This window comes from Rhamphochromis longiceps, linkage group LG7, assembly GCF_057381845.1.
Source record: "Rhamphochromis longiceps isolate RC_006_pf linkage group LG7, R_longiceps_female_GT1.1, whole genome shotgun sequence".
In the NCBI taxonomy this organism is placed as follows: domain Eukaryota; kingdom Metazoa; phylum Chordata; class Actinopteri; order Cichliformes; family Cichlidae; genus Rhamphochromis; species Rhamphochromis longiceps.
This window is the reverse complement of record NC_140563.1, coordinates 59,871,199-59,895,114: the sequence shown is the minus strand read 5'-3', so window position 1 is coordinate 59,895,114 and position 23,916 is coordinate 59,871,199. Positions and strand designations below refer to the sequence as shown.

The 23,916-nt window shown below is 40.1% G+C and overlaps 1 protein-coding gene across 2 annotated transcripts in view; it reads right to left on the bottom strand.

Annotated features, from left to right (window-relative positions):
• The window catches only part of dennd1a (DENN/MADD domain containing 1A), a 41,364-nt gene that overhangs the window by 5,156 nt on the left and 12,292 nt on the right, over positions 1-23,916 (bottom strand). Inside the window, exons 6-21 of one of the 2 annotated variants that reach the window (XM_085414623.1) lie at positions 20,171-20,240; positions 19,751-19,831; positions 19,420-19,473; positions 18,293-18,403; positions 15,876-15,976; positions 15,436-15,481; positions 15,175-15,276; positions 14,943-15,068; positions 10,976-11,077; positions 10,686-10,773; positions 10,530-10,570; positions 7,863-7,934; positions 7,456-7,512; positions 7,103-7,255; positions 4,168-4,232; positions 2,728-2,865 (exon numbers count right to left, since the gene is read on the bottom strand). In XM_085414623.1, the coding sequence (XP_085270749.1) occupies positions 2,728-2,865; positions 4,168-4,232; positions 7,103-7,255; positions 7,456-7,512; positions 7,863-7,934; positions 10,530-10,570; positions 10,686-10,773; positions 10,976-11,077; positions 14,943-15,068; positions 15,175-15,276; positions 15,436-15,481; positions 15,876-15,976; positions 18,293-18,403; positions 19,420-19,473; positions 19,751-19,831; positions 20,171-20,240 (1,407 nt within the window). The remainder of the gene's footprint in view (positions 1-2,727; positions 2,866-4,167; positions 4,233-7,102; positions 7,256-7,455; positions 7,513-7,862; positions 7,935-10,529; positions 10,571-10,685; positions 10,774-10,975; positions 11,078-14,942; positions 15,069-15,174; positions 15,277-15,435; positions 15,482-15,875; positions 15,977-18,292; positions 18,404-19,419; positions 19,474-19,750; positions 19,832-20,170; positions 20,241-23,916) is intronic. The other variant, XM_085414624.1, reaches the window with a different exon arrangement.

Below are 23,916 nucleotides of genomic sequence, written 5' to 3'. Positions count from 1 at the left end.
AGTCTGGGATAAAACAACAGACCTCCAAATCAGTAGATGACCTGCTCTACCTTTTCAGCCAATGACTTTAAAATAATTTAAGTTTGGAACATTTGCCCTTCAATGTTTTTGACTTAGACAGGCAGAGTTGGAGAACTTCATCATACTGGTTCAAAGAATCATGGTACAAATCAGATATTAATAGAAATTAATCATATACAAATTTTTTTTGTTTATTTCAGTAGATGCACTGCTCTACCTCTATCACAGCCACCACTCTTAAATTGCCCCTCCATGAATGGCCACCTCATTGTTTTGGAGGGATCCCAGGAGCCATGTTGTCAGGGGCAATTTGCCCCTAGTCAAGGCTCCCAAGGCAAATTAGTACTGGGTAAGGGGCCAGACTAAGTGTGATTTAAAAAACAAACAAACCCTATAATAAACCCCTATAACAACGAAATCCATAAATATTACTCAGACCAGGGGTCGGCAACCCGCGGCTCTTTAGTCCTTTTAGTGCGGCTCCGCGTGGTTTGGGAAAATAAATTAGAAGTATTTAGCTGAAGTGTATTTTCTTTATGTTAGTTCATTTTTAACTTGTAGTTCTAAATTGGAAGATTATTGTGATATTGAAATATAAAAAAAAATTGTACTCTATTATTTTTTCATCGCTCAAAATAAGCGTCACACTGGCGGAAGCCGGTATGCTCGCCGAAACGCCGTGCATTTATCGAGACTTTCAACCCCAGGTAGGCCAGTTATGGATCTTCGGATCCACATTATGTCAGCAGCTATTCGCCACCGTGAACTATGTTAAAAACAAACACCACTCATGCCTCACAGATGACTGTTCCTGCGTAAAGATGAAAGTGACTTCGTACAGCCCAGATCTGCAGACGCTGTGCGCAGAGGTTCAGGAGCAGAAGTCCCATTGTAAACATACCACGGCAGACCCGACGATGTCTCCATGAACACGCTTTTCAGCATCTCTTTATTGACCACTTTTCACACACGGTTGCTGTACGCATACAGCCGGCTGTAGCTTTGCAGCTCACAGCCCGACACATACCAACAACAGCATAGATAGCACAGACGTAAAGGCGGCGTGGCGTGATTGCGGGTCCCGCTCAGGTGCGTCCGCCTCCCCTGCAGCGGCGCTGCAGACCACGCCCTCCACACACATTAACCAGGTAAAATACATATTTAGGCAGAATTTTGCAAATCTCTATTTTTCATCTTTTAGCAGCATAGTGCTTTTTTTTCCAATTATTTTTTAAAAGTCAGGTCAAGGCTCCAAAATCCCAAAGGCGATATAAGGGTGGCGGCTCACAGTTTTTGTTTGCTGGATTCTTTTAGTTCAGCTGGGTGTCTTTCCTTTTGTTATATTGCTTTAAGAGTTCAAAATGTGTTAATTACATTAATAAAATGTAATTTTCTCTGTAGCACTTCATGGATTTCATAAGCAACACACCTTAGTTGTTCACACAAAGCATAAAGGTAAAAAACAATATATACAGTGTTATCTTCATTTTAGATGTCAAAAAGTATTTGCGGCTCCCAGTGTTTTCTTTTGCGTGGAAACCGGGTCCAAATGGCTCTTTGGGTGTTAAAGGTTGCAGACCCCTGACCCAGACCATAATTATGGGGACCCCACCCTAGAGTCAGGCATAGGGGAGGGGCTCACTTGAGAGCACCTGGTGCCTTAACCTATGGAGCCTGCCCAGGCTCAGCCTGAATGAGTCACATAGGCCAGTCCTACCATAGGCCCACCAACTGATCTGTGGCTGGAACAATAGGGGTCTGCTGTTTTTTTCGTTTCTGCTTTTTCATTTTAACCTGTTTTGGTCCCTGGATGCTTAAACTTGCATGGCTTTGAACACTTCACTGTCTCTAAAAAGCCTGGAGTAGAGGATTGGGGAGAGGAAGGTCAGGCCATCTCTGGTTAAACAGCTGATCCAGGTAATCATTACAAATTGGATGGATGGATAGATGGATCAACGGAGTATAATAGTACTAAAAAAAGCATCTACAGTACTAAAAAGACATGTTAACATAGAAGTAAAAGAAGAGCTGTGCTTATCACTGTACAGTGATAAGCACAGCATCATCACCTTAGATTAAGAAGGCTCTTGGATTTATTTTCCTAGTTGGTTGGGAAATTTGTTTGTGAAGTTTCCATATTGTTACCCTGACTTTCTCCCAAGTCTGAAGATCTGTATACTTACAGGTTTTTTTGTTTGTTTTTTACAACCGTAATGCATTTTACTGGTATACATTTCATTTCTTTAGAGATATTTAACCACCATTAGATAACATCTCTGGAGTAGGTTGCACTCACAGGGATAATTTTCTATGGAAGAGAAGTCATATGATCTGTGGAACACCCATTTGTGATTGGTCAGATGCTTCCCACACCACCCCTTTCACCCTTGAGTTGATAACAACCCTCAACAACATATGACCACTTATCCTTGTCACCAATTTTCCACCCCAATAATTGAAAGATATCCTGGGTATGTTGAACTTACTTTAGATCCCAGGTTTCATAAGCCCGTACCAACAACATAACATCGTTTTGTTTCCCTAATCGTACTAATTGTACAAATGTCCCTATCCAAGAACCTATCCAAATGTACAGCTTTAAAAGTAGCTATGCACAGACATGCCCACAATTACTGAAAGAGAAAAGGAATAAGAAAGGCTTGTTGATGAACCAAACAGTGCAAAGTCAATCAGGGAAATGCATACAGAGGCGACCACTCAAAAGGGACCGAGAAGAAAAAGCTGTCAGGAAACCCAGAGATGGACTCATTGTCGTATTGGAGCTCATCTCCAGACGAATCCTCAGACAGAAAGACTGTGTAGTGACGAGTAGGACGGACAGGGCTACAGTGACAAGAGGAAAGACAACAGAAAATACACAGTTCATTACACAGGGGGCAGAAAGCAAGAGGCACATTAAGAAGAGAAATTAGAAGAATTAGAAGTTTTCTAGTTGATTATTGATTTGAATGGGCAAAGAGTTTGTTGAAAAAGAAAATAATCCAAATTTTTGGCACTCCTTCAAGTAAATCCTTAATTTTTTCTCATTTCCAATGATGCAAATCTTGTTCCTGTAATGGTGCACACAGCTTCTGTCCTATTGCTCCATCTTTATGATGTCAAAAAGGGGGGATGTACTTATATAGGCATCACAGAAGTCCCTTCCACCTAATGTTCAAAATATCTGTTTACACAGTGTAGCCAATCAGAAGAAAGGTGGTTTAAAACAGTTTATTTCAGACATAGGGGCTAAAGGGCTGCACCAACGCCCATCACAAAATGTATTGATTTGTCTGAATTGTGAGTGATGCACCAAGAGGCAATTGAAGGGAGTCTGATTTGTGTCTAACTCAGTACAGCAGTACAGAACAACTGTTTCACCATCATCAATATCTTTCAGTGGTACCAAACAAACATTCCAATTATACTCTTAGTCGAGTCGCTTTTGACCAGGATATGTTGTTCAATGCGCCATGTTAGACAAATATGTAGGACTGCTTTCTTCAATTTGTGTAATCTCTCTAAAATTAGAAATATCCTGTTAACTTAAAGACCTCATGGTACCCTATTATCCCAATAGAGCACTTCGTTCTCAGGCTGAAGGTTTACCTGTGGCTCTTAGGATATTTAAAAGTAGAATGGGAGGGAGAGCCTTCCGGTTGCAGGTCCTTCTTCTGTGGAACCAGCTCCCAGCTTGGATTAGGGACACAGACACTCTCTACTTTTAACATTAGATTTAAGACTTTTCTGTTTTGACAAAGCTTATAGTTAGGGTTGGATCAGGAGGCCTTGAACCCACCCTTAGTTATGAGTTATTATTAATGTCTGGCTCTCTTTCACAGCATGTCTTTTGTCTCGTTTATCTCCATTTACCCCCACCGGTCGTGGCAGGTGGATGCTGAGATTATATTATCAGTTTATATGTGGATTATATATGGAGACCCATTTTAATATGATGAACTTAGAAGTGTCCAGGTATGTTGATTGTAGATATTAACAAGGTTAAAGAAACCCCCATGTTTTTTGAATCCTTTAGGCCCACAATTTATCCACTGCCTTTTCCAACAAGGGAACATTAACCTTATCTCTTGACTGAACAAACTCAAAAACAGTGGAATTTGCTGTTTATAAATAAAGTATGCTTACTGGTCAATGCTGCTTTCCAGACTCAGATTGCTGCTTGGTCTTTTCAACAGCACTGGTGGCCGAGCCTGTGGACATGACGAAATAGGAGAGAAAGGAGAAATTTTAATGTCAGAAATACAAATAATGTACCACTATCTAAAGAAAGATAGATATAGATTGTTATACATATATTGTGTATATATACAGTGGCTTGCAAAAGTATTTGGCCCCCTTGAACTTTTCCACATTTTGTCACATTACAGCCACAAACATGAATCAATTTTATTGGAATTCCACGTGAAAGACCAATACAAAGTAGTGTACATGAGAAGTGTAACGAAAATCCTACATGATTCCAAACATTTTTTACAAATAAATAACTGAAAAGTGGAGTGTGCGTAACTACTCAGCCCCCTGAGTCAATACTTTGTAGAACCACCTTTTGCTGCAATTACAGCTGCCAGTCTTTTAGGGTCTGTCTCTACCAGCTTTGCACATCTAGAGACTGAAATCTTTGCCCATTCTTCTTTGCAAAACAGCTCCAGCTCAGTCAGATTAGATGGACAGCGTTTGTGAACAGCAGTTTTCAGATCTTGCCACAGATTCTCGATTGGATTTAGATCTGGACTTTGACTGGGCCGTTCTAACACATGGATATGTTTTGTTTTAAACCATTCCATTGTTGCCCTGGCTTTATGTTTAGGGTCGTTGTCCTGCTGGAAGGTGAACCTACGCCCCAGTCTCAAGTCTTTTGCAGACTCCAAGAGGTTTTCTTCCAAGATTGCCCTGTATTTGGCTCCATCTATTTTCCCCATCAACTCTGACCAGCTTCCCTGTCCCTGCTGAAGAGAAGCACCCCCAGAGCATGATGCTGCCACACCATATTTGACAGTGGTGTGTTCAGAGTGATGTGCAGTGTTAGTTTTCCGCCACACATAGCGTTTTGCATTTTGGTCTCATCTGACCAGAGCACCTTCATCCACATGTTTGCTGTGTCCCCCACATGGCTTGTGGCAAACTGCAAACGGGACTTCTTATGGTTTTCTGTTAACAATGGCTTTCTTCTTGCCACTCTTCCATAAAGGCCAACTTTGTGCAGTGCACGACTAATAGTTGTCCTATGGACAGATTCCCCCACCTGAGCTGTAGATCTCTGCAGCTTGTCCAGAGTCACCATGGGCCTCTTGGCTGCATTTCTGATCAGCGCTCTCCTTGTTCGGCCTGTGAGTTTAGGTGGACGGCCTTGTCTTGGTAGGTTTACAGTTGTGCCATACTCCTTCCATTTCTCAATGATCGCTTGAACAGTGCTCCGTGGGATGTTCAAGGCTTGGGAAATCTTTTTGTAGCCTAAGCCTGCTTTAAATTTCTCAATACCTTTATCCCTGACCTGTCTGGTGTCTAAATCCAATCGAGAATCTGTGGCAAGATCTGAAAACTGCTGTTCACAAACGCTGTCCATCTAATCTGACTGAGCTGGAGCTGATTTGCAAAGAAGAATGGGCAAGAATTTCAGTCGCTAGATGTGCAAAGCTGGTAGAGACAGACCCTAAAAGACTGGCAGCTGTAATTGCAGCAAAAGGTGGTTCTACAAAGTATTGACTCAGGGGGCTGAGTAAATACGCACACCCCACTTTTCAGTTATTTATTTGTAAAAAATGTTTGGAATTATGTATGATTTTCGTTCCACTTCTCACGTGTACACCACTTTGTATTTGTCTTTCACGTGGAATTCCAATTAAAATTGATTCATGTTTGTGGCTGTAATGTGACAAAATGTGGAAAAGTTCAAGGGGGCCGAATACTTTTGCAAGCCACTGTGTATGTGTGTATATATATATATATATATATATATATATATATATATGTATGTATGTGTGTGCATATATACAGTGGTCCCTCGCTATAACGCGGTTCACCTTTCGCGGCCTCGCTGTTTCGCGGAACAACTCTTTCCAATAGCTTTAGCTCATAGCTCATTATCTTTTCCACTCTATAGTTACTACAGCTCCGCCCATTACCTTTGTTCTGTTTTATGTCATGTTTTCCAGTCACTGTGTATTTATATACCACTCTGTATTTAATATTAGTTACTATTAATCTCTGGCTATCTTCCACAATGTGTCCTTGTCCTACCTTTCTCCCTTTACATTTTTTCCTCACTGACCAAAGTTCTTGCTCACAGGGGGGGTCATCTGATTATTGGGATTTTCTGTTTTTTCTCTGTATTATTGTAGGGTCTTTAACGTACAATGTAAAGCACCTTAAGGCAACTGCTGTTGTGATTTTGCCCTATATAAATAAAACTGAAACTGAACTGAATTCTTGAAAACTGGGACCAGTACACTTCTTCTCTGCTCTTCAGACTTCCTTTCACTTTGAGTTAATCAATCTGGTTAGTCCATTGCCCTCTCTTCTATACAACTCCATACTTCACAGGACTTTTTTTTCCTGTGCCCAAGTGATTTCAAACATTCACATACAGACTCAGACTAATGGATCCATCAGAGGCAATCCTTAGTAGATCCCTGATTCCATCATTCAAACAACCTTCCAATTTGTAAATGAACCACTTTGCCACCCATAAGCTGTTTCTTAGATATTTGCAATGAATAGCTGTACAGGTGTACCTAATAATACAGCCCATGATTGTATATAGTTTAAAAAAATAATTACACACGTCAGCTTATCTACTCTGGAACGTAAATATATAGATAGTGCTTTGCGAGCACATTTTAATCTTTTTTTTCCAAATTTAAATAATTACAATATACAATATCAGTCTCATATTTTTGTACTGGGAGATGGAATCAAACATAATGCTACAAACAGAATAATGCTATTTTAACACACCACATTTAAATCCCCCTTTGACATAGCATTTCAGGTGTGCTATGACATAAGTGTTTCATATGAAACGTTTTTAGCGTTTTTACATTGTCACATCCTTTTTGCCCACCTGTCCCAAGTGCATAGTGACTGGCCGACTGTCTTCCCAGTTTTGCAGTGACCTGTTGCTTCTAGCTGCACCAGTGGAGGTGGAAAATCCTGCTGTGCTGTCATCATCAGTCACTGCTGACCCCTCAGTGGAGAGTCCATTCTCTGCTTGCTCCTGCAGTGGTGGGGGGGGACACAGGAAAAAGAAAAGTTAACAAAGGTGAAAGTAGTGATGGCAGAGAAGGAAAAGAAGGACAGAGGCTGCATGCTGTGGCTGGAAGGCCATAGGGTCAAAAATGACAGATTAGGGAAGCCATCATTATAATTCATGATTAAAACTCCCAAATGATTCAGAGCAGGAAAACAAATCAATACCTTTTGCTTCAACCGACTCTTGACTTCTCTGATCCTCATTTTTGCATGGTCCTTGGCCTGTTGAGCACATAAGCACACATAGGTCATTGCCATTGTGAATGTATTTACATCTTCTTATGATTCTTACATTTCAAAGGAAAGTTGAGGCAAGTCTCATCTACACAGTGAAACTACGTAAATAAGAATAAAGGTGCAGAGTATCACCCACGTCGACACCTCATGCTCACAGATCCTTTATACTTTTCAGAGGAGCTCTGTTAATTAAACCTTGAAACAATATAGCTTTGTAACACACAAGGTTTGTTGCTGATATGGTTGATCACCATGTTAGCTCATATTGTAACACAGGGGATTAATATTAACAGCTGATACATGGAAGAAATTTCAAAAGTCACTAAAGTGCTCACAAATTTATAAACTGTCTTCATAGCTGGGTTTGCTTTGGTCTTCACTGTGTTGAAGATGGCTCCACCACCTTTCTGCAAAACAAACAAAATTGTTATATATTTATATATATTACGATTAATTTTTAGTTGAACCAGTATCATCAAAGTTCTCAAACTCCAATCAAAATCCTTAAAACCAGTTGAAACATTAAATTAACATTAGCCCATCAAAGTTTCTGTCTCAAAAAGGAGAGGCGGGTGTCTACTAATCTGAAGGTCAATGGTTCAATCCCAGGCACCTGTGGTCTGCATGTTGAAGTATCCTTGGGCAAGATATCAAAAAATCAGATTCCCCTGATGCACACTTGAGTGTATGAATGTTAGGTTAAAAGTACTTAGGAACAGAAAATAATTTGCTTATATGAAAGTACGGGTGAATGAGTCTTATGGTAAGAAAGCACTTTGACTCCTCAAATAGAGTAGAAAAGTGCTATATAGGTACTAATCCATTTACCATTTTGTTAGCAGTGATTTAACCAACATGGAAAAAACAAGGGAAATGGTGTCTTTCCCAGTTTGCAACAATTTTTAATCTTTTATTCAGAGTGTTATCAGTGTCATTCTGCATTATGTGATACCCCACATACAAGAAACCTGTTAAAGCCTCTTAAAAATGTTACTCATGGAAATAACTGGTGATATGAAATAACTATTGAAACGTCACCAATTTTCTTTCTTTCTTTCGTTCTTTCCATAGATTTTCAATTGGTCAGGTAATTGGTTGGGCCATTCTAGCAGCCTTGTTTTCTTTCTCTGAAACCAACTGAGAATTTCCTTGGCTGTGTTTGGGACCATTGTCTTGCTGAAACGTCCACCTTAATTTCATCTTGGTATATGGTATTGGTATATTGGTATTTCGTTATCTTGGTATATGCAGCTGATTTTTAATCAAGAATGAACCAGTCATTTGTTTCATTTATCCTTCCTTAAATTATATGAAGTGTGCCATAATGAAAAACAGTCCCATGCCATGATGTTCCCACATCCATCATCAACCTTTTGACTTCAAAATATGGTGTGTATTATGGCAAAAACATTCAATTTTGTTCTCATATGAGATGTTTCTTGTGTGACACCTTGGTAATGAGACATCTTTTTTTATAACCCATCAGTTAGGACAAAAACAGCTGATATTATTTTGCACTAAGTGGCAGGTTTTTAACTACTGATGAATTTCAGCTGGTGTCATGATTTTGTTTTCACCTCCCTTTCGTCACCTGCTTGGTTCTTTTTCCCTGCGTTATTTCGTATTATTACACAATTTATGGACATTGTGTAATAATCTATGATTTGATTTCTTTGCATGTGTGGATTGAATGGATAGCTACCAACATCTGGTGAGAATTTTATGCCAACAGCATCTTTAGAAATATATTTATTTAGAAAATTGGTGATGTGTTCAATACTTATTATACCTGTTGTATTTTTATTTTTATATATTAGCACCTACAATTATATAAAGCACTGAAACACATAGAACAAAGTGAGTCGAATAAAGGAGTGAATGCAACATAACATTGTCTATTTGCAGAATCAGACAACACGATGTGTTTATACACATCCGCATTTAATCATTAAGTATTATTAATCTCCGGCTCTCTTCCACAGCATGTCTCTGTCCTGTCTTCATCATCTCACCCCCAAGTGGTCTTGGCAGATGGCCACCCCTCCCTGAGCCTGGTTCTGCTGAAGATCTCTTCCTGTTAAAGGGGAGTTTTTCTTTCCCACTGTCACCAAAGTGCTTGCTCGAGGGGGAGGGTTCTAATTGTTGAGTTTCTCTCAGTTTTCTCTGTATTATTGTAGGGTCTTTGCCTTATAATATAAAACACCTTGAGGCCACTGGTGTCGTGAATTGATGCTATATAAATAAAAGTGAACTGACTTGAAAACTTGGTTATCCAATATGACAATGATCCCAAGTACACCACCAAATCTACAACGGCATGACTGTAAAAGGAAAGAATGAAGTTGCTGCACTAGTCAAAGTCCAGGCCTCAACCTGACTAAAGCACTCTGTGTAAATAAAACCTGGAATGTTGCACAAAGAAATGGGCACAAATTCCAAAAGAGAGTGGCTGAAAAATTTATACAGAAAACAATTATTTCAAGTTACTGCTAAAAGTGGCTATGCAAGTTATTGAATCATGGGATATATATAGTGTTTTTCACACGTTTCGACAGAGATTTGTGCTGGTGTGTGAGACCATGACCTAACAGCATAGCAGATAACTGAAACAATATTTCAAAAATTGATACAATTGCCAAAAAAACCTACATGTTCAACCCTCTGGAGCCATTTATTTTTAAAATTAATTCCATTAGATGCTGAATTTTCAAAATTTCCATGATTTCTATCTTAGCAAACAGCTGTTGTCAACAGATGGGTAAAATTTTACTCTTGATTTATATGCTTTTGACTATAAGTAAAATATATAATTTAAAAACTTCCTGAATGCTTCTTTTTCCTTCTAACAAAACAAGATAATTGAGATGACATATGTTTACATGTTTCAATAATATCTACAGCTGCAGAGTGCAGTGCAGGTTGAGGGATTACCCTCTTAACCCCTTTGATTTTATGGATACAACTTGGTTAAGAAACTAATCTTAGTATTCAGATGTGCTTACCTTTACAGTGAACAACCACTGGTGGTAGGTTTTGTCACTGCCTGTGGGGGAGAAACAAAAATACACAGCATCAAGCAGGTGGAATACTGGATACTAGATGAGGAAATTTCATATCCTATTACAGAGCATAAATAGTATTCCAGTGTGAATACTGACCTGCATATTCACTCATGTTGATCTCCTCCTCAAAGATGTCACTAAAACCTTCGCCTGAGTTCAGCAGGTCTAAGCGGCCGTCAATGAACTGCAGGTCAAACCAAAACACATGAGCCAGCAAAAGGAAGCTTGTGTGTGTGCGTGTGGCCTTTTATAGTAAAATGTATTTATTTTTATTTTATCTTTACACTTTCACAGTGAAGACATTGTGCCAGTACAGGTAAAGGTTAGTAGGCTAATGTTTAGTGTTAGGCACAGAGACACAGTGAGGGGTGTAAGCATATAAATACCTGTTTGAATAACTGCAGCTGAATGGCATTCTGAAGGAACTGTCTCATGGCACTCGACCGATGGTTTAGAAAGGTTTCTTCATTAAATGTTATACGTTCTTCCTAAAATGCAGAAAAAAATACCAACTGTCACAGTACTTTATAATAGTGTATAACTCAGGGATGTGGAAAAAAAAAGTTTCACATGATGCCATAATCACATTGTTTTCTTTTTCACATCACTGCAGTTATAAAGTAGTGTCTTACATAAAGGAGCAAAGAAACCAAATTTAGTCCATATTATGGTGACTGACATCTGACATTCCTTTCGAGCTCAGCCCCTCAGGGTTTAAATGCTTGGAATTAATACTACACGTACTTTGCCTTCACAGTTTTCTGAAAATTAGAGCCCCCTGCTATCCCTTTGTCACCAATAGGCAGGACTAATGTTATCAAAATGAATGTGCTACCCAGGTTTCTCTTTTTATGTCAGGGGAAATAGTATTCCCCTATTTCTGTCCAAACAGTTTTTTAAGTCCTCAGACCAGATGGTTTCTTCTTTTCTGTGGAAGGGCTCTCTCTATTGCAAAAGTTCACCTCTAATGGGGATCTTTCCCTACCAAAATTTTTGATGTATTACTGGTCTTCACATACTTAAACGTAAATTCACTTACTGCCTAAATTCACCAGATCTGATTTGGTGTAAACTTGAAATTCAATTTTCCCACCTTTTTCACCCACCTCTCTTATCTATTATTAAACTTCTTCTAAATCTTCTGTTACTTTAAATCCCATAGTGCTCTCTACACTTAAGATTTGGTCTCAGTTTAGATCTCATTATAAATTCATATCTTCCTCTAGCAGAATACTGTTGTTAAGAAATCGTCATTTCCCCCTGCCACCACCTATGCCGCTTACTTGATCTGGCATAAAAGAGGCATAAAAACCATGCAAGCCCTTCACAAAGAGAATGTCTTTCTTAGCTTTTCAGAGCTGTCCCCAAAATTTAACCTGCCTCCTTCTCACTTGTTTCTCTGCTTTTAAATTAGACACTGTATTTCATCACTGTTTCCAAATTTTCCAAATTCTCCCTGCTGACCCACCATGTGTTGACCTTCTGGTTCTTAGGCCTAATCAGAAATTAACTCTATCTAATATATATCATACACTTATGGCGACTGAATCTGACTCATCAAGTAAAATCCGAACTGCGTGGGAGCGTCAATTAGGTGCTGAAGTGTTTGAATCATGGTGGGATAACATGATTCTCGCCATACTTTCAAGTACACCATGTGCTATGTTATGGCTTGTACAGTTTGAAGTTTTAAACAGTCAATTTTCCAAATTCCCATTTATCTAAAATCTTTCCTTCAGTTCTAGATCAGTGTGACAGATGTCAAACCTCACATTGTAACCTAAGTCATATGTTTTTCTTCTATCCAAGTTTGCACAGATTCTGGAGTGATTTCTTTTCTGTACTTTCAGGACTTTTTGAAATCCAGATCAGAAAAGACCCTCTAATTGCCATATTTGGAGTTACAATGACACCTTTAACTAGGGGTGCAACGATACACAAAATTCACGGTTCGGTTCGGTTCGATACTTTGGTGTCACGGTTCGATATTTTTTCGATACAAAAAAATGTTCATGCATTTTTAATTTGTCATTTATTAAAATTATAAATATATATTTTAACTCAAAAGTACAGTTTTTAAATTTAACCCTAACCCTTGTGCGTGTTTTTTATTTTGACAGCGAATGCGCACCTGCGGACCACTTATGTGCAGCCCTGGTTATTTAGCTCATCATATCGCAGCCACAGAAATTCTTTTGTCCATGAAACCATAAAGCTGCACTTTCTTTTTGCCTTATAGTCTGATTTGTCATAACTTCTCCGTTTTGTGGTAAGCTTTTCTTTGGCTGTCACTTCTTCACCCTGACCTGTCTTATTTGGCTCAGCAGAACTGAAATGCTTTTACACGCTCACTCACATAAGCTCAGCGATTCTCTGCGCGATCAACCTCTCACATGTGTAAGCTGCGGGAGATTTCACTTGTCATGTTTGCATAGTAAGCTAACGATTAATAAGACGATGTCAGAGGAATTGGTGCACAAATTATCATCACTCACAGATCAGTGCTGTCGCTCTCTATACACAGTTCGCACGATTGCAAAGTGAAAGCAAAAAAACAAGCGCAAATTCAAACGCGACTTCAATATGTCACATATTGACAGTGGCTCACCGATGCCAATGACATAATTACCCAGCTACATTTCTGAAAGAATGCAAAAGCATTGACATATATTTTTCCTACAATAGCCCGACGGGCAGGGAAGAGAAAGATTTTGGTAGCCCGACTGAAAAAAATCGCTAGCTCCAGGACGTCGGGCTAGCGATATTGCAAGCCCTGTATCTGATTGAGGAATCACTCATCTTTGGAAAAGAGAGTTTATTACAGAGAAATGGCTCTTTCCAAAATAAAAGCTATACTATCCGCTTCTTCTGGGCTATATTCTCAGCAGCATAAGGAGAATCATGTGCTAACAGCTGTCTAAATGACTCGGCTAAAGTTAGTAGCATGCTTGCTTTTTTTTGTCTGCTTCCACTTGTCTTTGCACTAGGATGATGTCGGCGTAAATGTGCAGTCATATTCGTTGTGTTCCCACTAGTGCTTTCAGGTTAATCTCGTTGAAATGACCTTAACGCCACAACACGGCAAATCTCCGTTAACGAGCTACCGCCGATCACTCCGTGCATGGGGCTAGACGGCCAACACGTTAACGAGCTAACTGCGCTAACACACTAGTTCACACCAATGTAATTGAGCATTGCATGGCACATCCAACATACTGTTTTACTTTAGTCCATGACTCGCTTACCTTCAGGGTCATACGTCACATGAAAACCAAAATAATTCCAAACGCCAGATCTGAATGAGGTTCAATTTGCCTGTTGCAAGTAGAGCTTAACTTCTGTCTCGCTAGCTTGCCCTGCGCTCTTCCTTCTGACTATGCTGTCTGTGTTGAGCGCTCAGTGGATCTGCGCTCGACAGTGCAGCCTAGGCGGAGTAGTCGAACACAGATTCACTGAGCGCTCAACACAGACAGCATCGTCAGAAGGAAAATTGATAAAAGAAATTACAAATGTTGTATTGTTCGATACATATGCATACCGAACCGAAAGCACTGTATCGAACGGTTCAATATCGATACGAATATCGTTGCACCCCTACTCTTAACCTATCCCCCAGCAAACTGAGATCTTGGTTTTCTTTTCCCTTCTTGCTAGATGCTGTGACTAAGTTGAAAAGATTTGATATTTATTATTATTTGATTTAGTCACAGCACCCCTCCCTTTTTTTTTTTTTTGCTTTCTGTTCTTGTGTTCGTATGACGTTTTGCATATTTTAATATGCTTGGAGAAATCTAATCACATATAAGATGTATATAATGTGTACAAGCTTGTATAACATCTTGACAAAAAATAAAAGAAAAATAAAATCTGAAGTTAAAGTTAGGTAAATGATGACCATAGACACTATAAAACAATTATATTTTATATCAAACTTCTATACTGTCTATGATGATGAGGACTTTCGTTCTTCCGCCTCATTTTTTTTTAAATAATTATCATGAGTACCACATGTTCATATTCCTCAGTCCACTGGGTTAAAATGGAGACTGCACTTTATCTACTTGTAGCCACAGTGAATTGTGGTAATAGAGCACAATAGATGATGGCTTCAACAGATCAGCACTTCCTGCCTCACACCCAAAGCAGACATGCTGACTGCAATTTGCAGTGCACCGTCCAGTTTGGTAAGCAACGGCTTTCATTTGATTTAATACGTGCAAGAAATACCTTGAACATTGACCTTACTTGAATGGTCCTGTTACTTAAACTAACAGTTTAGATTGCAGCAGTTTGAGTGCTTCACATATTATATCTTTGCTCCATTCATGGGTGTGATCTAGTTCGTGCACTGACCGACTCAATCTGCAGCGCACTCCTGTAGCTGCTGAACAGAGCTGCCTGACTCTTGAGGAAGGCTCGAGCCACACAGTCTCCTGTTGTTGCTGAAACCTTCTTCAGTCGACTTTTCAAAGCAGAAACCTTAAGGTATAAAATTTAGTTATTAGAAAACACTTTCAACCTGGAATGGTTGCTCAATTTTTATAAAACTGTTTCTCAACAGGATAGCAGTCCTATAGTTCCTTACCACATCATTGGGAAGGCTTTGGAGGTCATCATAGGGGCTTTCAAGCATGTTTGTATCTACATTAAGGACCACCACATCATCCAGAGCCATCCCTCGAACTTTCTACATGCAGTAGAGAGAAGACATGGCATAATACCAAGTGTCAAAATACACAAAGATTTCTGTATAGACGCCAAACGTTCAAACAACTAGTTCATACCAGAGAAAGAATGACTGAAAACAATTAACTTTTTCTACTAAATGCCAGTTGAACACACCTACCTCCATTAGGCTGGAGTGGACTCCAATGAGGTAAGGCATCGGGGCACTGGGGGGGAAAAAAGCCACACATAGCTATAAATGAGCTAATAGCTTGGTTGTGTAATCTTAACACTGGTTTTCAGTCTAGTTGGCAGGCACTTCCACAACCTATTAAGATATTTTTTCTCATTCAACTCCAGAAACAGTGTGCAAGAGATGCTGCAATTATTTTGCTGATTGCAAGATCATTCAAATTTATCAAGACAAAAGGTAAACATTGAGGAAATTAATTAATCGATTAAAAAAAGGAGTCAGACCAAAAACATGAAGGTGTCTTATTGAAATATGAACTATACTTTACATATAAATTATATTCTGCAGATCGCATTTGAGTGTGCCTTGGCACCATGTGTTTTACCATGTAGAGAATCTGGAGTGTAGATGATGCCCAGTACACTCACCAACAGTAGTCTAACAGATGCTGAGGCAAGACAGGGATGTAAACATGTTGCCAGTGCATTGGAAATAACATGGCTGCAGACCCATGGACACAAGCTGTTAACTGTGAACACCCAAAGAGATGTTTTGTTTTTTAGACAATATGCAAACTGCACCAGAAAAACTGATTCCAAAGTGACCATATAGACCAAAGTGCTGGTCTAGATGGGAAGTAACCAACACAAAATTAAACTATGGTCCCATTAACTTCCAGAAAGATAGAATAGGGTCTAGGATGAGTGCGCTGTGAAGACGATACCCTAGGGCAGACCTTCCCAAAGTGTGGGGCCCGCCCCCTAGAGGGGGCGCAGAGCCATTGCGGGGGGGGGGCTCCCACACAAACGCAAAGCGGGAGGTGAAGCAAACCAACTTCCTTCCGACCCAAAGACTAGAAAATATGGTGAAGCATATCTTCTCTTTGGTTTCACCTGCACAAGTGCTGAAACCAATTCTCCCCTGCAGAATTGGTTTCCCCTGCATCGGGAGCTGGGCTCTCCAAATCACGGACAAACAGTATCCCACATTCTTGATTTTTAGTTCACAAACACTTCTTGCAATGACTAACTACTCCTGACATTTTGGAGAGGTTAGCTCTTTATACAGAAAAGTTACAGCGGGATACAAATAATATCAGGCTGATCCTACCACGATTTGTTCCCCCTGTCTAAATCACGGACAAACAGTATCCCACATTTTTTGATGTTTTTAAACCCATTTTGCACAGAGAGGCATTTTTTGAAAAATGTATTGACAGCAATGTTGAATATTATTACACAGGAAAAAACAACTACACGTAAAATAAGCACATCGTGACGCCTCTGCCTTTCTAAATGGAGGGACAGTAACTGTGTGTGTATGTAAGCGTGTAAAACCTGCAGACAGTCAGATTAACAGTATTTTGTCTCTATCTGCCATTCTGCAATTCATCTCATGTAAACAATAACGTGGCGCACAGCTGACATGAAAAAAGGCACAAACCTTTGACGTTGCGTGACCAGCTCTGTATTCCTCGTCCACACGTAAACGCAAAAAAGGAGTTTTAAAAAAATCTCAGTTTTCGGTGATTAAAAACGCCGTTTACGTGTGGACGAAACAGCTGCGTTTTCAAAAATACCCGTGTAGGTGCGGACGCAGCGTAAAAAAGTTTGTAGTTTATTTTCTTACTACCTGTAATTTATTGCAGATTACTTGTATTTGCTTAATTGTTTACTAAATGTTTGAGGTGTAAAATAAACCGCAATGGAGCAAAATATGGGTGTGTGTGGTTGGAGGATGTGTGTGTGTGTGTGTGCGTTGGGGGGGGGGCCTTTGTAAAACAAAGGGGGGCCCAGCAAAAAAAGTTTGGGAACCACTGCCCTAGGGTACAGTATCAATCCGTTTTACATTCAGACAGCAACTGTGAAAATACAGTTCAAGTCTTCAGAACTTCAGACTTGAAATTTTCAGACCTATAATATAGAGACATATTAAAGACTCAGGCTGTAATCTCCAAGTTAATTGTTTTGGTCAATGTGGTTTCATATGTCCTCAATGGACAATTAGGTTTATTTTTATAAAGATGAATTCACAACCTGTCCACTGTTTACTACACTTTTTATCCAGTGATAAATAGGATACCTCTGAATTGTAAAAACAGTCAAGAAAGATTAAGTTCTTGTTCTGTCTATTTGAGGGTTAAAAAATGCTCAAATACTCACTTAAACCACCACTCTCTACTTTGAGGGACTGTAAAACTACGAGATTAAAATTTGGTATAGGGTCTTTAAATATGTTCAATTTATTGTACAAAGAATTTAAAACAAACAAACAGTTAATTCAGAACTGGGTTGGGTGGAAACATTTTCGGAGGTGGAGCAAAGGAGAATAGTGATTTTGTTTTCCTTGATAGCTACCTATATCTTTCATTCAGGTAGTTGGAACAACAGGGATGTGGTTGAAAATTAAAAATAGGAAAACAAATGGAAAAATGTCAAAATCTATATTACAGCTACATTAAAGGTGGCTGGATGTCAAAGGGAAACAAAAAAGCAAAACTGAAAGTGAAATAAACAAAATAAAACCAAAGAGATCTTCATTGGCTTTTGCATTTGATCATATAGCACATTATTTTCCATCGTTCAGTAACAACACTTGCCTGTTTACTACCAGTGTTCTAAATATGGGGTGAAATGATATCTGTGGCCACTTTAAGGGAATTGTTTCAAAATGACAGTTTAAAGAAAATCTCTTCATGGTCATTAACAAATTGACAAATTACTGAAATATTCAAGGCCCAACAAATTTCAAATTTCCCACGTGTGGGACTAATAAAGGTTATCTTATCTTATCAAACTGGCAGAGCATTAACAGAGAGAAGAAAGAGGAAGTGGACTCTACTTACAGTGCTAAGTTTGCTACAGCAGATGAGGATTCGACGTTCATAAAGCATACTAGCGTACAGATGAAGCATGTTATTGACATCTACTGCTACAAAGTACTCTGTTAGGTTTCTCTGCAAGGATCAAACAAAATAAGAGAAAAAACAAGAGTTAGTTGTGACAGTAAAGACCAGTGAGAATCACAATGTCAACCTGTGAAACTCCATATTGTGCATTTCATTTGATAAATGCAGTGCAATATGGCAGTCATGTTAACTGCACAATGTACATATGTTTTGGCACATTATTTATGCACTCCCTATAGCACTCCCAATCGAAGTTACAGTAGCTGATCTGGACTAGAAACAATCTAATCCAATGATTTTTTTTTGTCATTTTCATTACAAGCGGGACATAGTTGATGACTTTTTAAATTGGCTTGAAGACAGAAGGTACTGCTTCGATGTGACCAAAAACTTGTCTTTCCCAGAAACACAACACTCAGGACCTATGGGAGAAATTGGTAACAGTAATAATGTGTAACAGTTAACTGCCAAGTAATAACTTAATCTAGTGCAAAGTCAGCAACCTTTTAAAAAAAACCCAAAAAAACCAAAAAACATTTTGAGTCTATACATTTAGTTTTATGTCCCAGTGATCAATGAAATTCAAATTCTTTCATGTTGGGTAGTTATTTTGACATAAGCTGTCAAGAGGTGAGACTTTGGGTTTACAGGATCAAATATCTGAAGCTATTTTTATTCATTATAATTTTTGATCCTGACAGCCTAGAGCACTTCTATATTTCTGCTCTTACAGAAGAGTACGTCAACTATTTATTTGCAGTAACCCTGTTAATGTACAGCAGATATTACTGTGTCTATGGGTGGAACTTTACCATTCAGTAGGTCTATCTACACACATAGCATGGGATGACCTCAAAAGTCAAAAGATGTTTATGTCCATAAGAAAAAAATACATAAGCACATATTCATGTGCACTCAAAAACCTGTCTAAAGTCTCTCATTTCAAAGTCATAGTTGAGATACGAGTCAGCTGTCAAAACGGTGGGCTTCTGTTTGACAAAATGTAAAGCAGCTTTGAGATTTGACTTTAATGTTTTCAGCATAAAGGAAAAGTAAACACTCACATTCTCAGGTATGCTGGGAAGTTCCTTTGTGTCAGGCACAATGAAATAGGAATGCTAGAGAGAGACAGACAACAAGTGTCTGAGTGCTTCACAGTGTGAATAAAGAATGTAGAAAATCTAAGCAGCATTCCCTGCATGATGATTCATAATAACACCTAGTGTAGTAATCCAGGAGAGCGTCACACTTTAAAGCTAAAAATTAAACTTGTTTCAGGATTTTGTATGGGTGATTCCATTATTCCATTACTTCCTCTGTATGAAGGAAAGGTAATATGTGTTTTCCAGTGTAATTACGAGTTTAGTTGGATGTGATGTGTTGAGTCAGACTCACCACACCAAGGTGAATGGGGACACAAGGTTCAGGGATGGGCAGCGTATACAGTAGCAACAGGAGCTCTTGCCACTGGCTTTCCTAAAAAAATAAATAAATGAAAATAATTAATAAAAAAATTAATCAGAACACGCTAAATGCATGGATAGCATGTCCTCATGCGAATAAATACAAATAGCACAGCCTGAACCGATAGCCTGTTATGGTGTAGCTAGAGTCTCAGAAAAAGTCCCAAAACTGCAGCTACATTTGAAAGCCCCAGCAAGCCAGGGCCAATAAACAATGACCGTATCTGATGCTAAAAGTAAAATGGACAGAAGATCTGACATGCATGTATTGGCTAATGAAGAGACTGGCCAATGAATTCCTAACTGAGGTGAAGAAATCCAATTTCAAGATGAATCGTGTGTCATTTCTCACCTGTCCTTTGACAGTGTAATCTGCAAGGATATTAAGCAGCTTGTAGAAAACTTCGAACCAGGGAAGGTAGCTACAAAGTCACAAAACCAGTTTTTAATTAGCACAATTCAAGCAAGATGGAAATCATCTATTTTTAAAAAAGGTAGAGTGGAGTTCATTCAGCAATGGCAGAAATAAAGTGAAACACAGGAAACCACAAAAATGTAGACTGACCAAAAATAAAACAAAAAAACAATAGTAATGACTAAGTGCCAAAGAAGGTATATTGGGTAAAATATTCCAAACAATGTGGTAATTCATGTACTCAACAAAAAAAAAAGAAGTATAAGGTGCCTTTGAAAAAAAATTAACAATGGTGATAATGTTACAACAAAAGCGTTTTATTCAAAGGTTTTCATAGTTATATAGAGCCTGCAATGGTTTTAAAGCATTGAGACCATGTAATCAAACAATAATGAATATGAGAAGAGACCGAGTAATATATGCTACCAGTCAAACATTTCGACACACTTTTTCATTTAATGGTTTTTCTTTATTTTCAGGACTCTTTACATTGTAGAGTCTCACTGAAGGCATCAACACTATGAATTAAACACATGGAATTATGTAATAAACAAAGTGTGAAATAACTCAAAACATATATTTTAGACTCTTCAAAATAGCCACCCTTTGCTTGCTGGGCCTTTTCCCTTCACTCTGCAGTCCATCCTAAACCATCTTGATTGGGTTTAGTCATCTGGCACAGCACTCCATCACTCTTCTTCTTGGTCATATAGCCCTTATACAGTCTGGAGGTGTGTTTGGGGTCATTGCCCTGTTGAAAAGTAAATGGTGGTCCAACTAAATGCAAAACCGGATGGGATGGCATGTTGCTGCAGGATCCTGTGGTAGCCATGCTTGTTCAGTGTGCCTTCAGTTTTGTACATAAAAATTAAATCCCCAACAGTGTCACCAGCAGGGCATGCCCCACACCATCACACCTCCTCCTCCATGCTTCATGGTGGGAACCATGCATATAGAGACTATTTGCTCACCTTTTCTATCTTACACAAAGTGTGGAACCAAAGATCTCAAATTTGGCCCAAACAAATCTCTTCTACTTGTTGCTTTTCTTAGTAGTGGTTTCTTAGCAGCTATTTGACCATAAAGGCCTGATTCCCCAGTCTCCTCTGAACAGTTGATGTAGAGATGTGTCTGCTACTGGAACTCTGTGTGGCATTTATATGGGCTCTAATCTGAGATGCTTTTAACTTGCAATTTCTGAGGCTGGTGACTCCACTGAATTTATCATCAGCAGAAGAGGTGACTCTTGGTCTTCCTTTCCTGGGGGAGTGTTCATGTGAGCCAGTTTGTTTTTTTTTTCAAATCACTCGATGGTTTTCGTGACTGCACTTGGGGGCATATTCAAAGTTTTAGCAATTTTCCGTATTGAATGACCTTCAGTTCTTAAAGTAGTGATGGAGTGTCATTTCTCTTTACTTAGCTGTTTGGTTCTTGCTATAATATGATTTCCAACAGTTGTCAAATAGGGCTGTCAGCTGTTAGCAACCTGACTTCTGCACAACACAACTAATGGTCGCAACCCTATTAAGAAAGCTAGTAATTCCACAAATAAACTCTGACAAGACACACCTGTCATTATGAAGCTCACTGAGAGAAGGCCAACGGTTTGCAGCGCCATCAACAAAACAAAGGGTGGCTACTTTGAGCAATCTAAAAGAAAATACATATTTAGTTATTTATCAATTTTTTCTTTGCTGTATAATTTCATACAACTTGCTTCATATATTTGATGTCTTCAGTATGTATCTACAATGTAGAAAGTAGTAAAAAAAAAAAAAGAAAAACCATTAAATGAGAAGGTGTGTCCAAACTTTTGACTGGTGGTGTACATACATGTTAGCTGTATTAGCTAAATTTAATTAATTTAAATTTTATTTTTATAGCAACAAATCACAACAACAGTTCCTCAATATGCTTTATATTCTAAGCTAAAGACCTTACAATAATACAGAGAAAACCTCAACAATCAGATCATCCCCTATGAGCAAGCACTTAGAGACAATGGAAAGTTAAAATTGTTTTAATACACGTGCTCCACCTGGAGACTCTGTTGTCCTGCTGGGAGACTTCAATGCTCACGTGGGTAACGACAGCGAGACCTGGAGGGGCGTGATTGGGAGGAACGGCCTCCCTGATCTGAACCCGAGCGGTGCTCTGTTATTGGACTTCTGTGCTAATCACAGTTTGGCCATAACGAACACCCTGTTCGAACATAAGAGTGTCCATAAGTGCACGTGGCACCAGGACGCTCTAGGCCGTAGGTCGATGATCGATTTTGTAATCGTATCAGCAGACCTGCGACCATATGTTCTGGACACTCGGGTAAAGAGAGGGGCTGAGCTGTCAACTGATCACCACCTGGTGGTGAGTTGGATCAGGTGGCGGGGGAGGACGCTGGACAGACCTGGTGCACCTAAACGCGTAGTGAGGGTGTGCTGGGAACGTCTAGCAGAGGCCCCAGTCCGCGAGATCTTCAACGCACACCTCCGGCAGAGCTTCAACAGCATTCCGAGGGAGACTGGGGACATTGAGTCCGAATGGACCATGTTCAGCGTCTCCATTGCCGAAGCTGCTGCATTGAGCTGCGGCCGCAAGGTGGTTGGTGCCTGCCGTGGTGGTAATCCCCGAACCAAATGGTGGACACCAGAGGTGAAGGGAGCCACCAGGCTGAAGAAGGAGTCCTATCGGGCTTGGTTAGCCTGTGGGACTCCGGAGGCAGCCGACAGGTATCGACAGGCCAAGCGGAATGCGGCTCGGGCAGTGGCTGAAGCAAAAACTCGGGTGTGGGAGGAGTTCGGAGAGGCCATGGAAAAAGACTTTCGGACTGCCTCGAAGAGATTCTGGCAAACCGTCAGACGTCTCAGGAGGGGAAAGCGGTGCTCTACCTGCACTGTGTATAGTGCTGGCAGAGCGCTGCTGACGTCGACTGAGAAAATTGTCAGGCGGTGGAAGGAATACTTCGAGGACCTCCTTAATCCCACTGACACGTCTTCCGAGGAGGAAGCAGAGTCTGGGGATGAGGGGAATGACCCGCCAATTTCCGGGGGCGAGGTCACTGAGGCAGTTAAACAACTCCTTGGTGGCAGAACCCCTGGTGTTGATGAGGTCCGCTCCGAGTTCCTGAAGGCTCTGGACGTTGTAGGGCTGTCCTGGTTGACACGCCTCTGCAATGTTGCGTGGAGATCAGGGGCAGTACCTGTGGACTGGCAGACCGGGGTGGTGGTCCCCATCTTTAAGAAAGGGGACCGGAGGGTGTGTTCCAACTACAGGGGGATCACACTCCTCAGCCTCCCTGGGAAAGTCTATGCCAGGGTGCTGGAAAGGAGAGTTCGTCCGTTAGTCGAACCTCGGATACAGGAGGAACAATGCGGTTTTCGTCCTGGTCGCGGAACACTGGACCAGCTCTTTATCCTCTCCAGGATACTTGAGGGTGCATGGGAGTTTGCCCAACCAGTCTACATGTGTTTTGTGGACTTGGAGAAGGCATTCGACCGTGTCCCTCGGGGTGTCCTGTGGGAGGTGTTGCGGGAATATGGGGTGTCTGGCCCATTGCTACGGGCCATTCGATCCCTATACAACCGTTGCAAGAGCTTGGTTCGCATCGCCGGCAATAAGTCGGACTCGTTCCCGGTGGGTGATGGGCTCCGCCAGGGCTGCCCTTTGTCTCCGGTTCTGTTCATAAT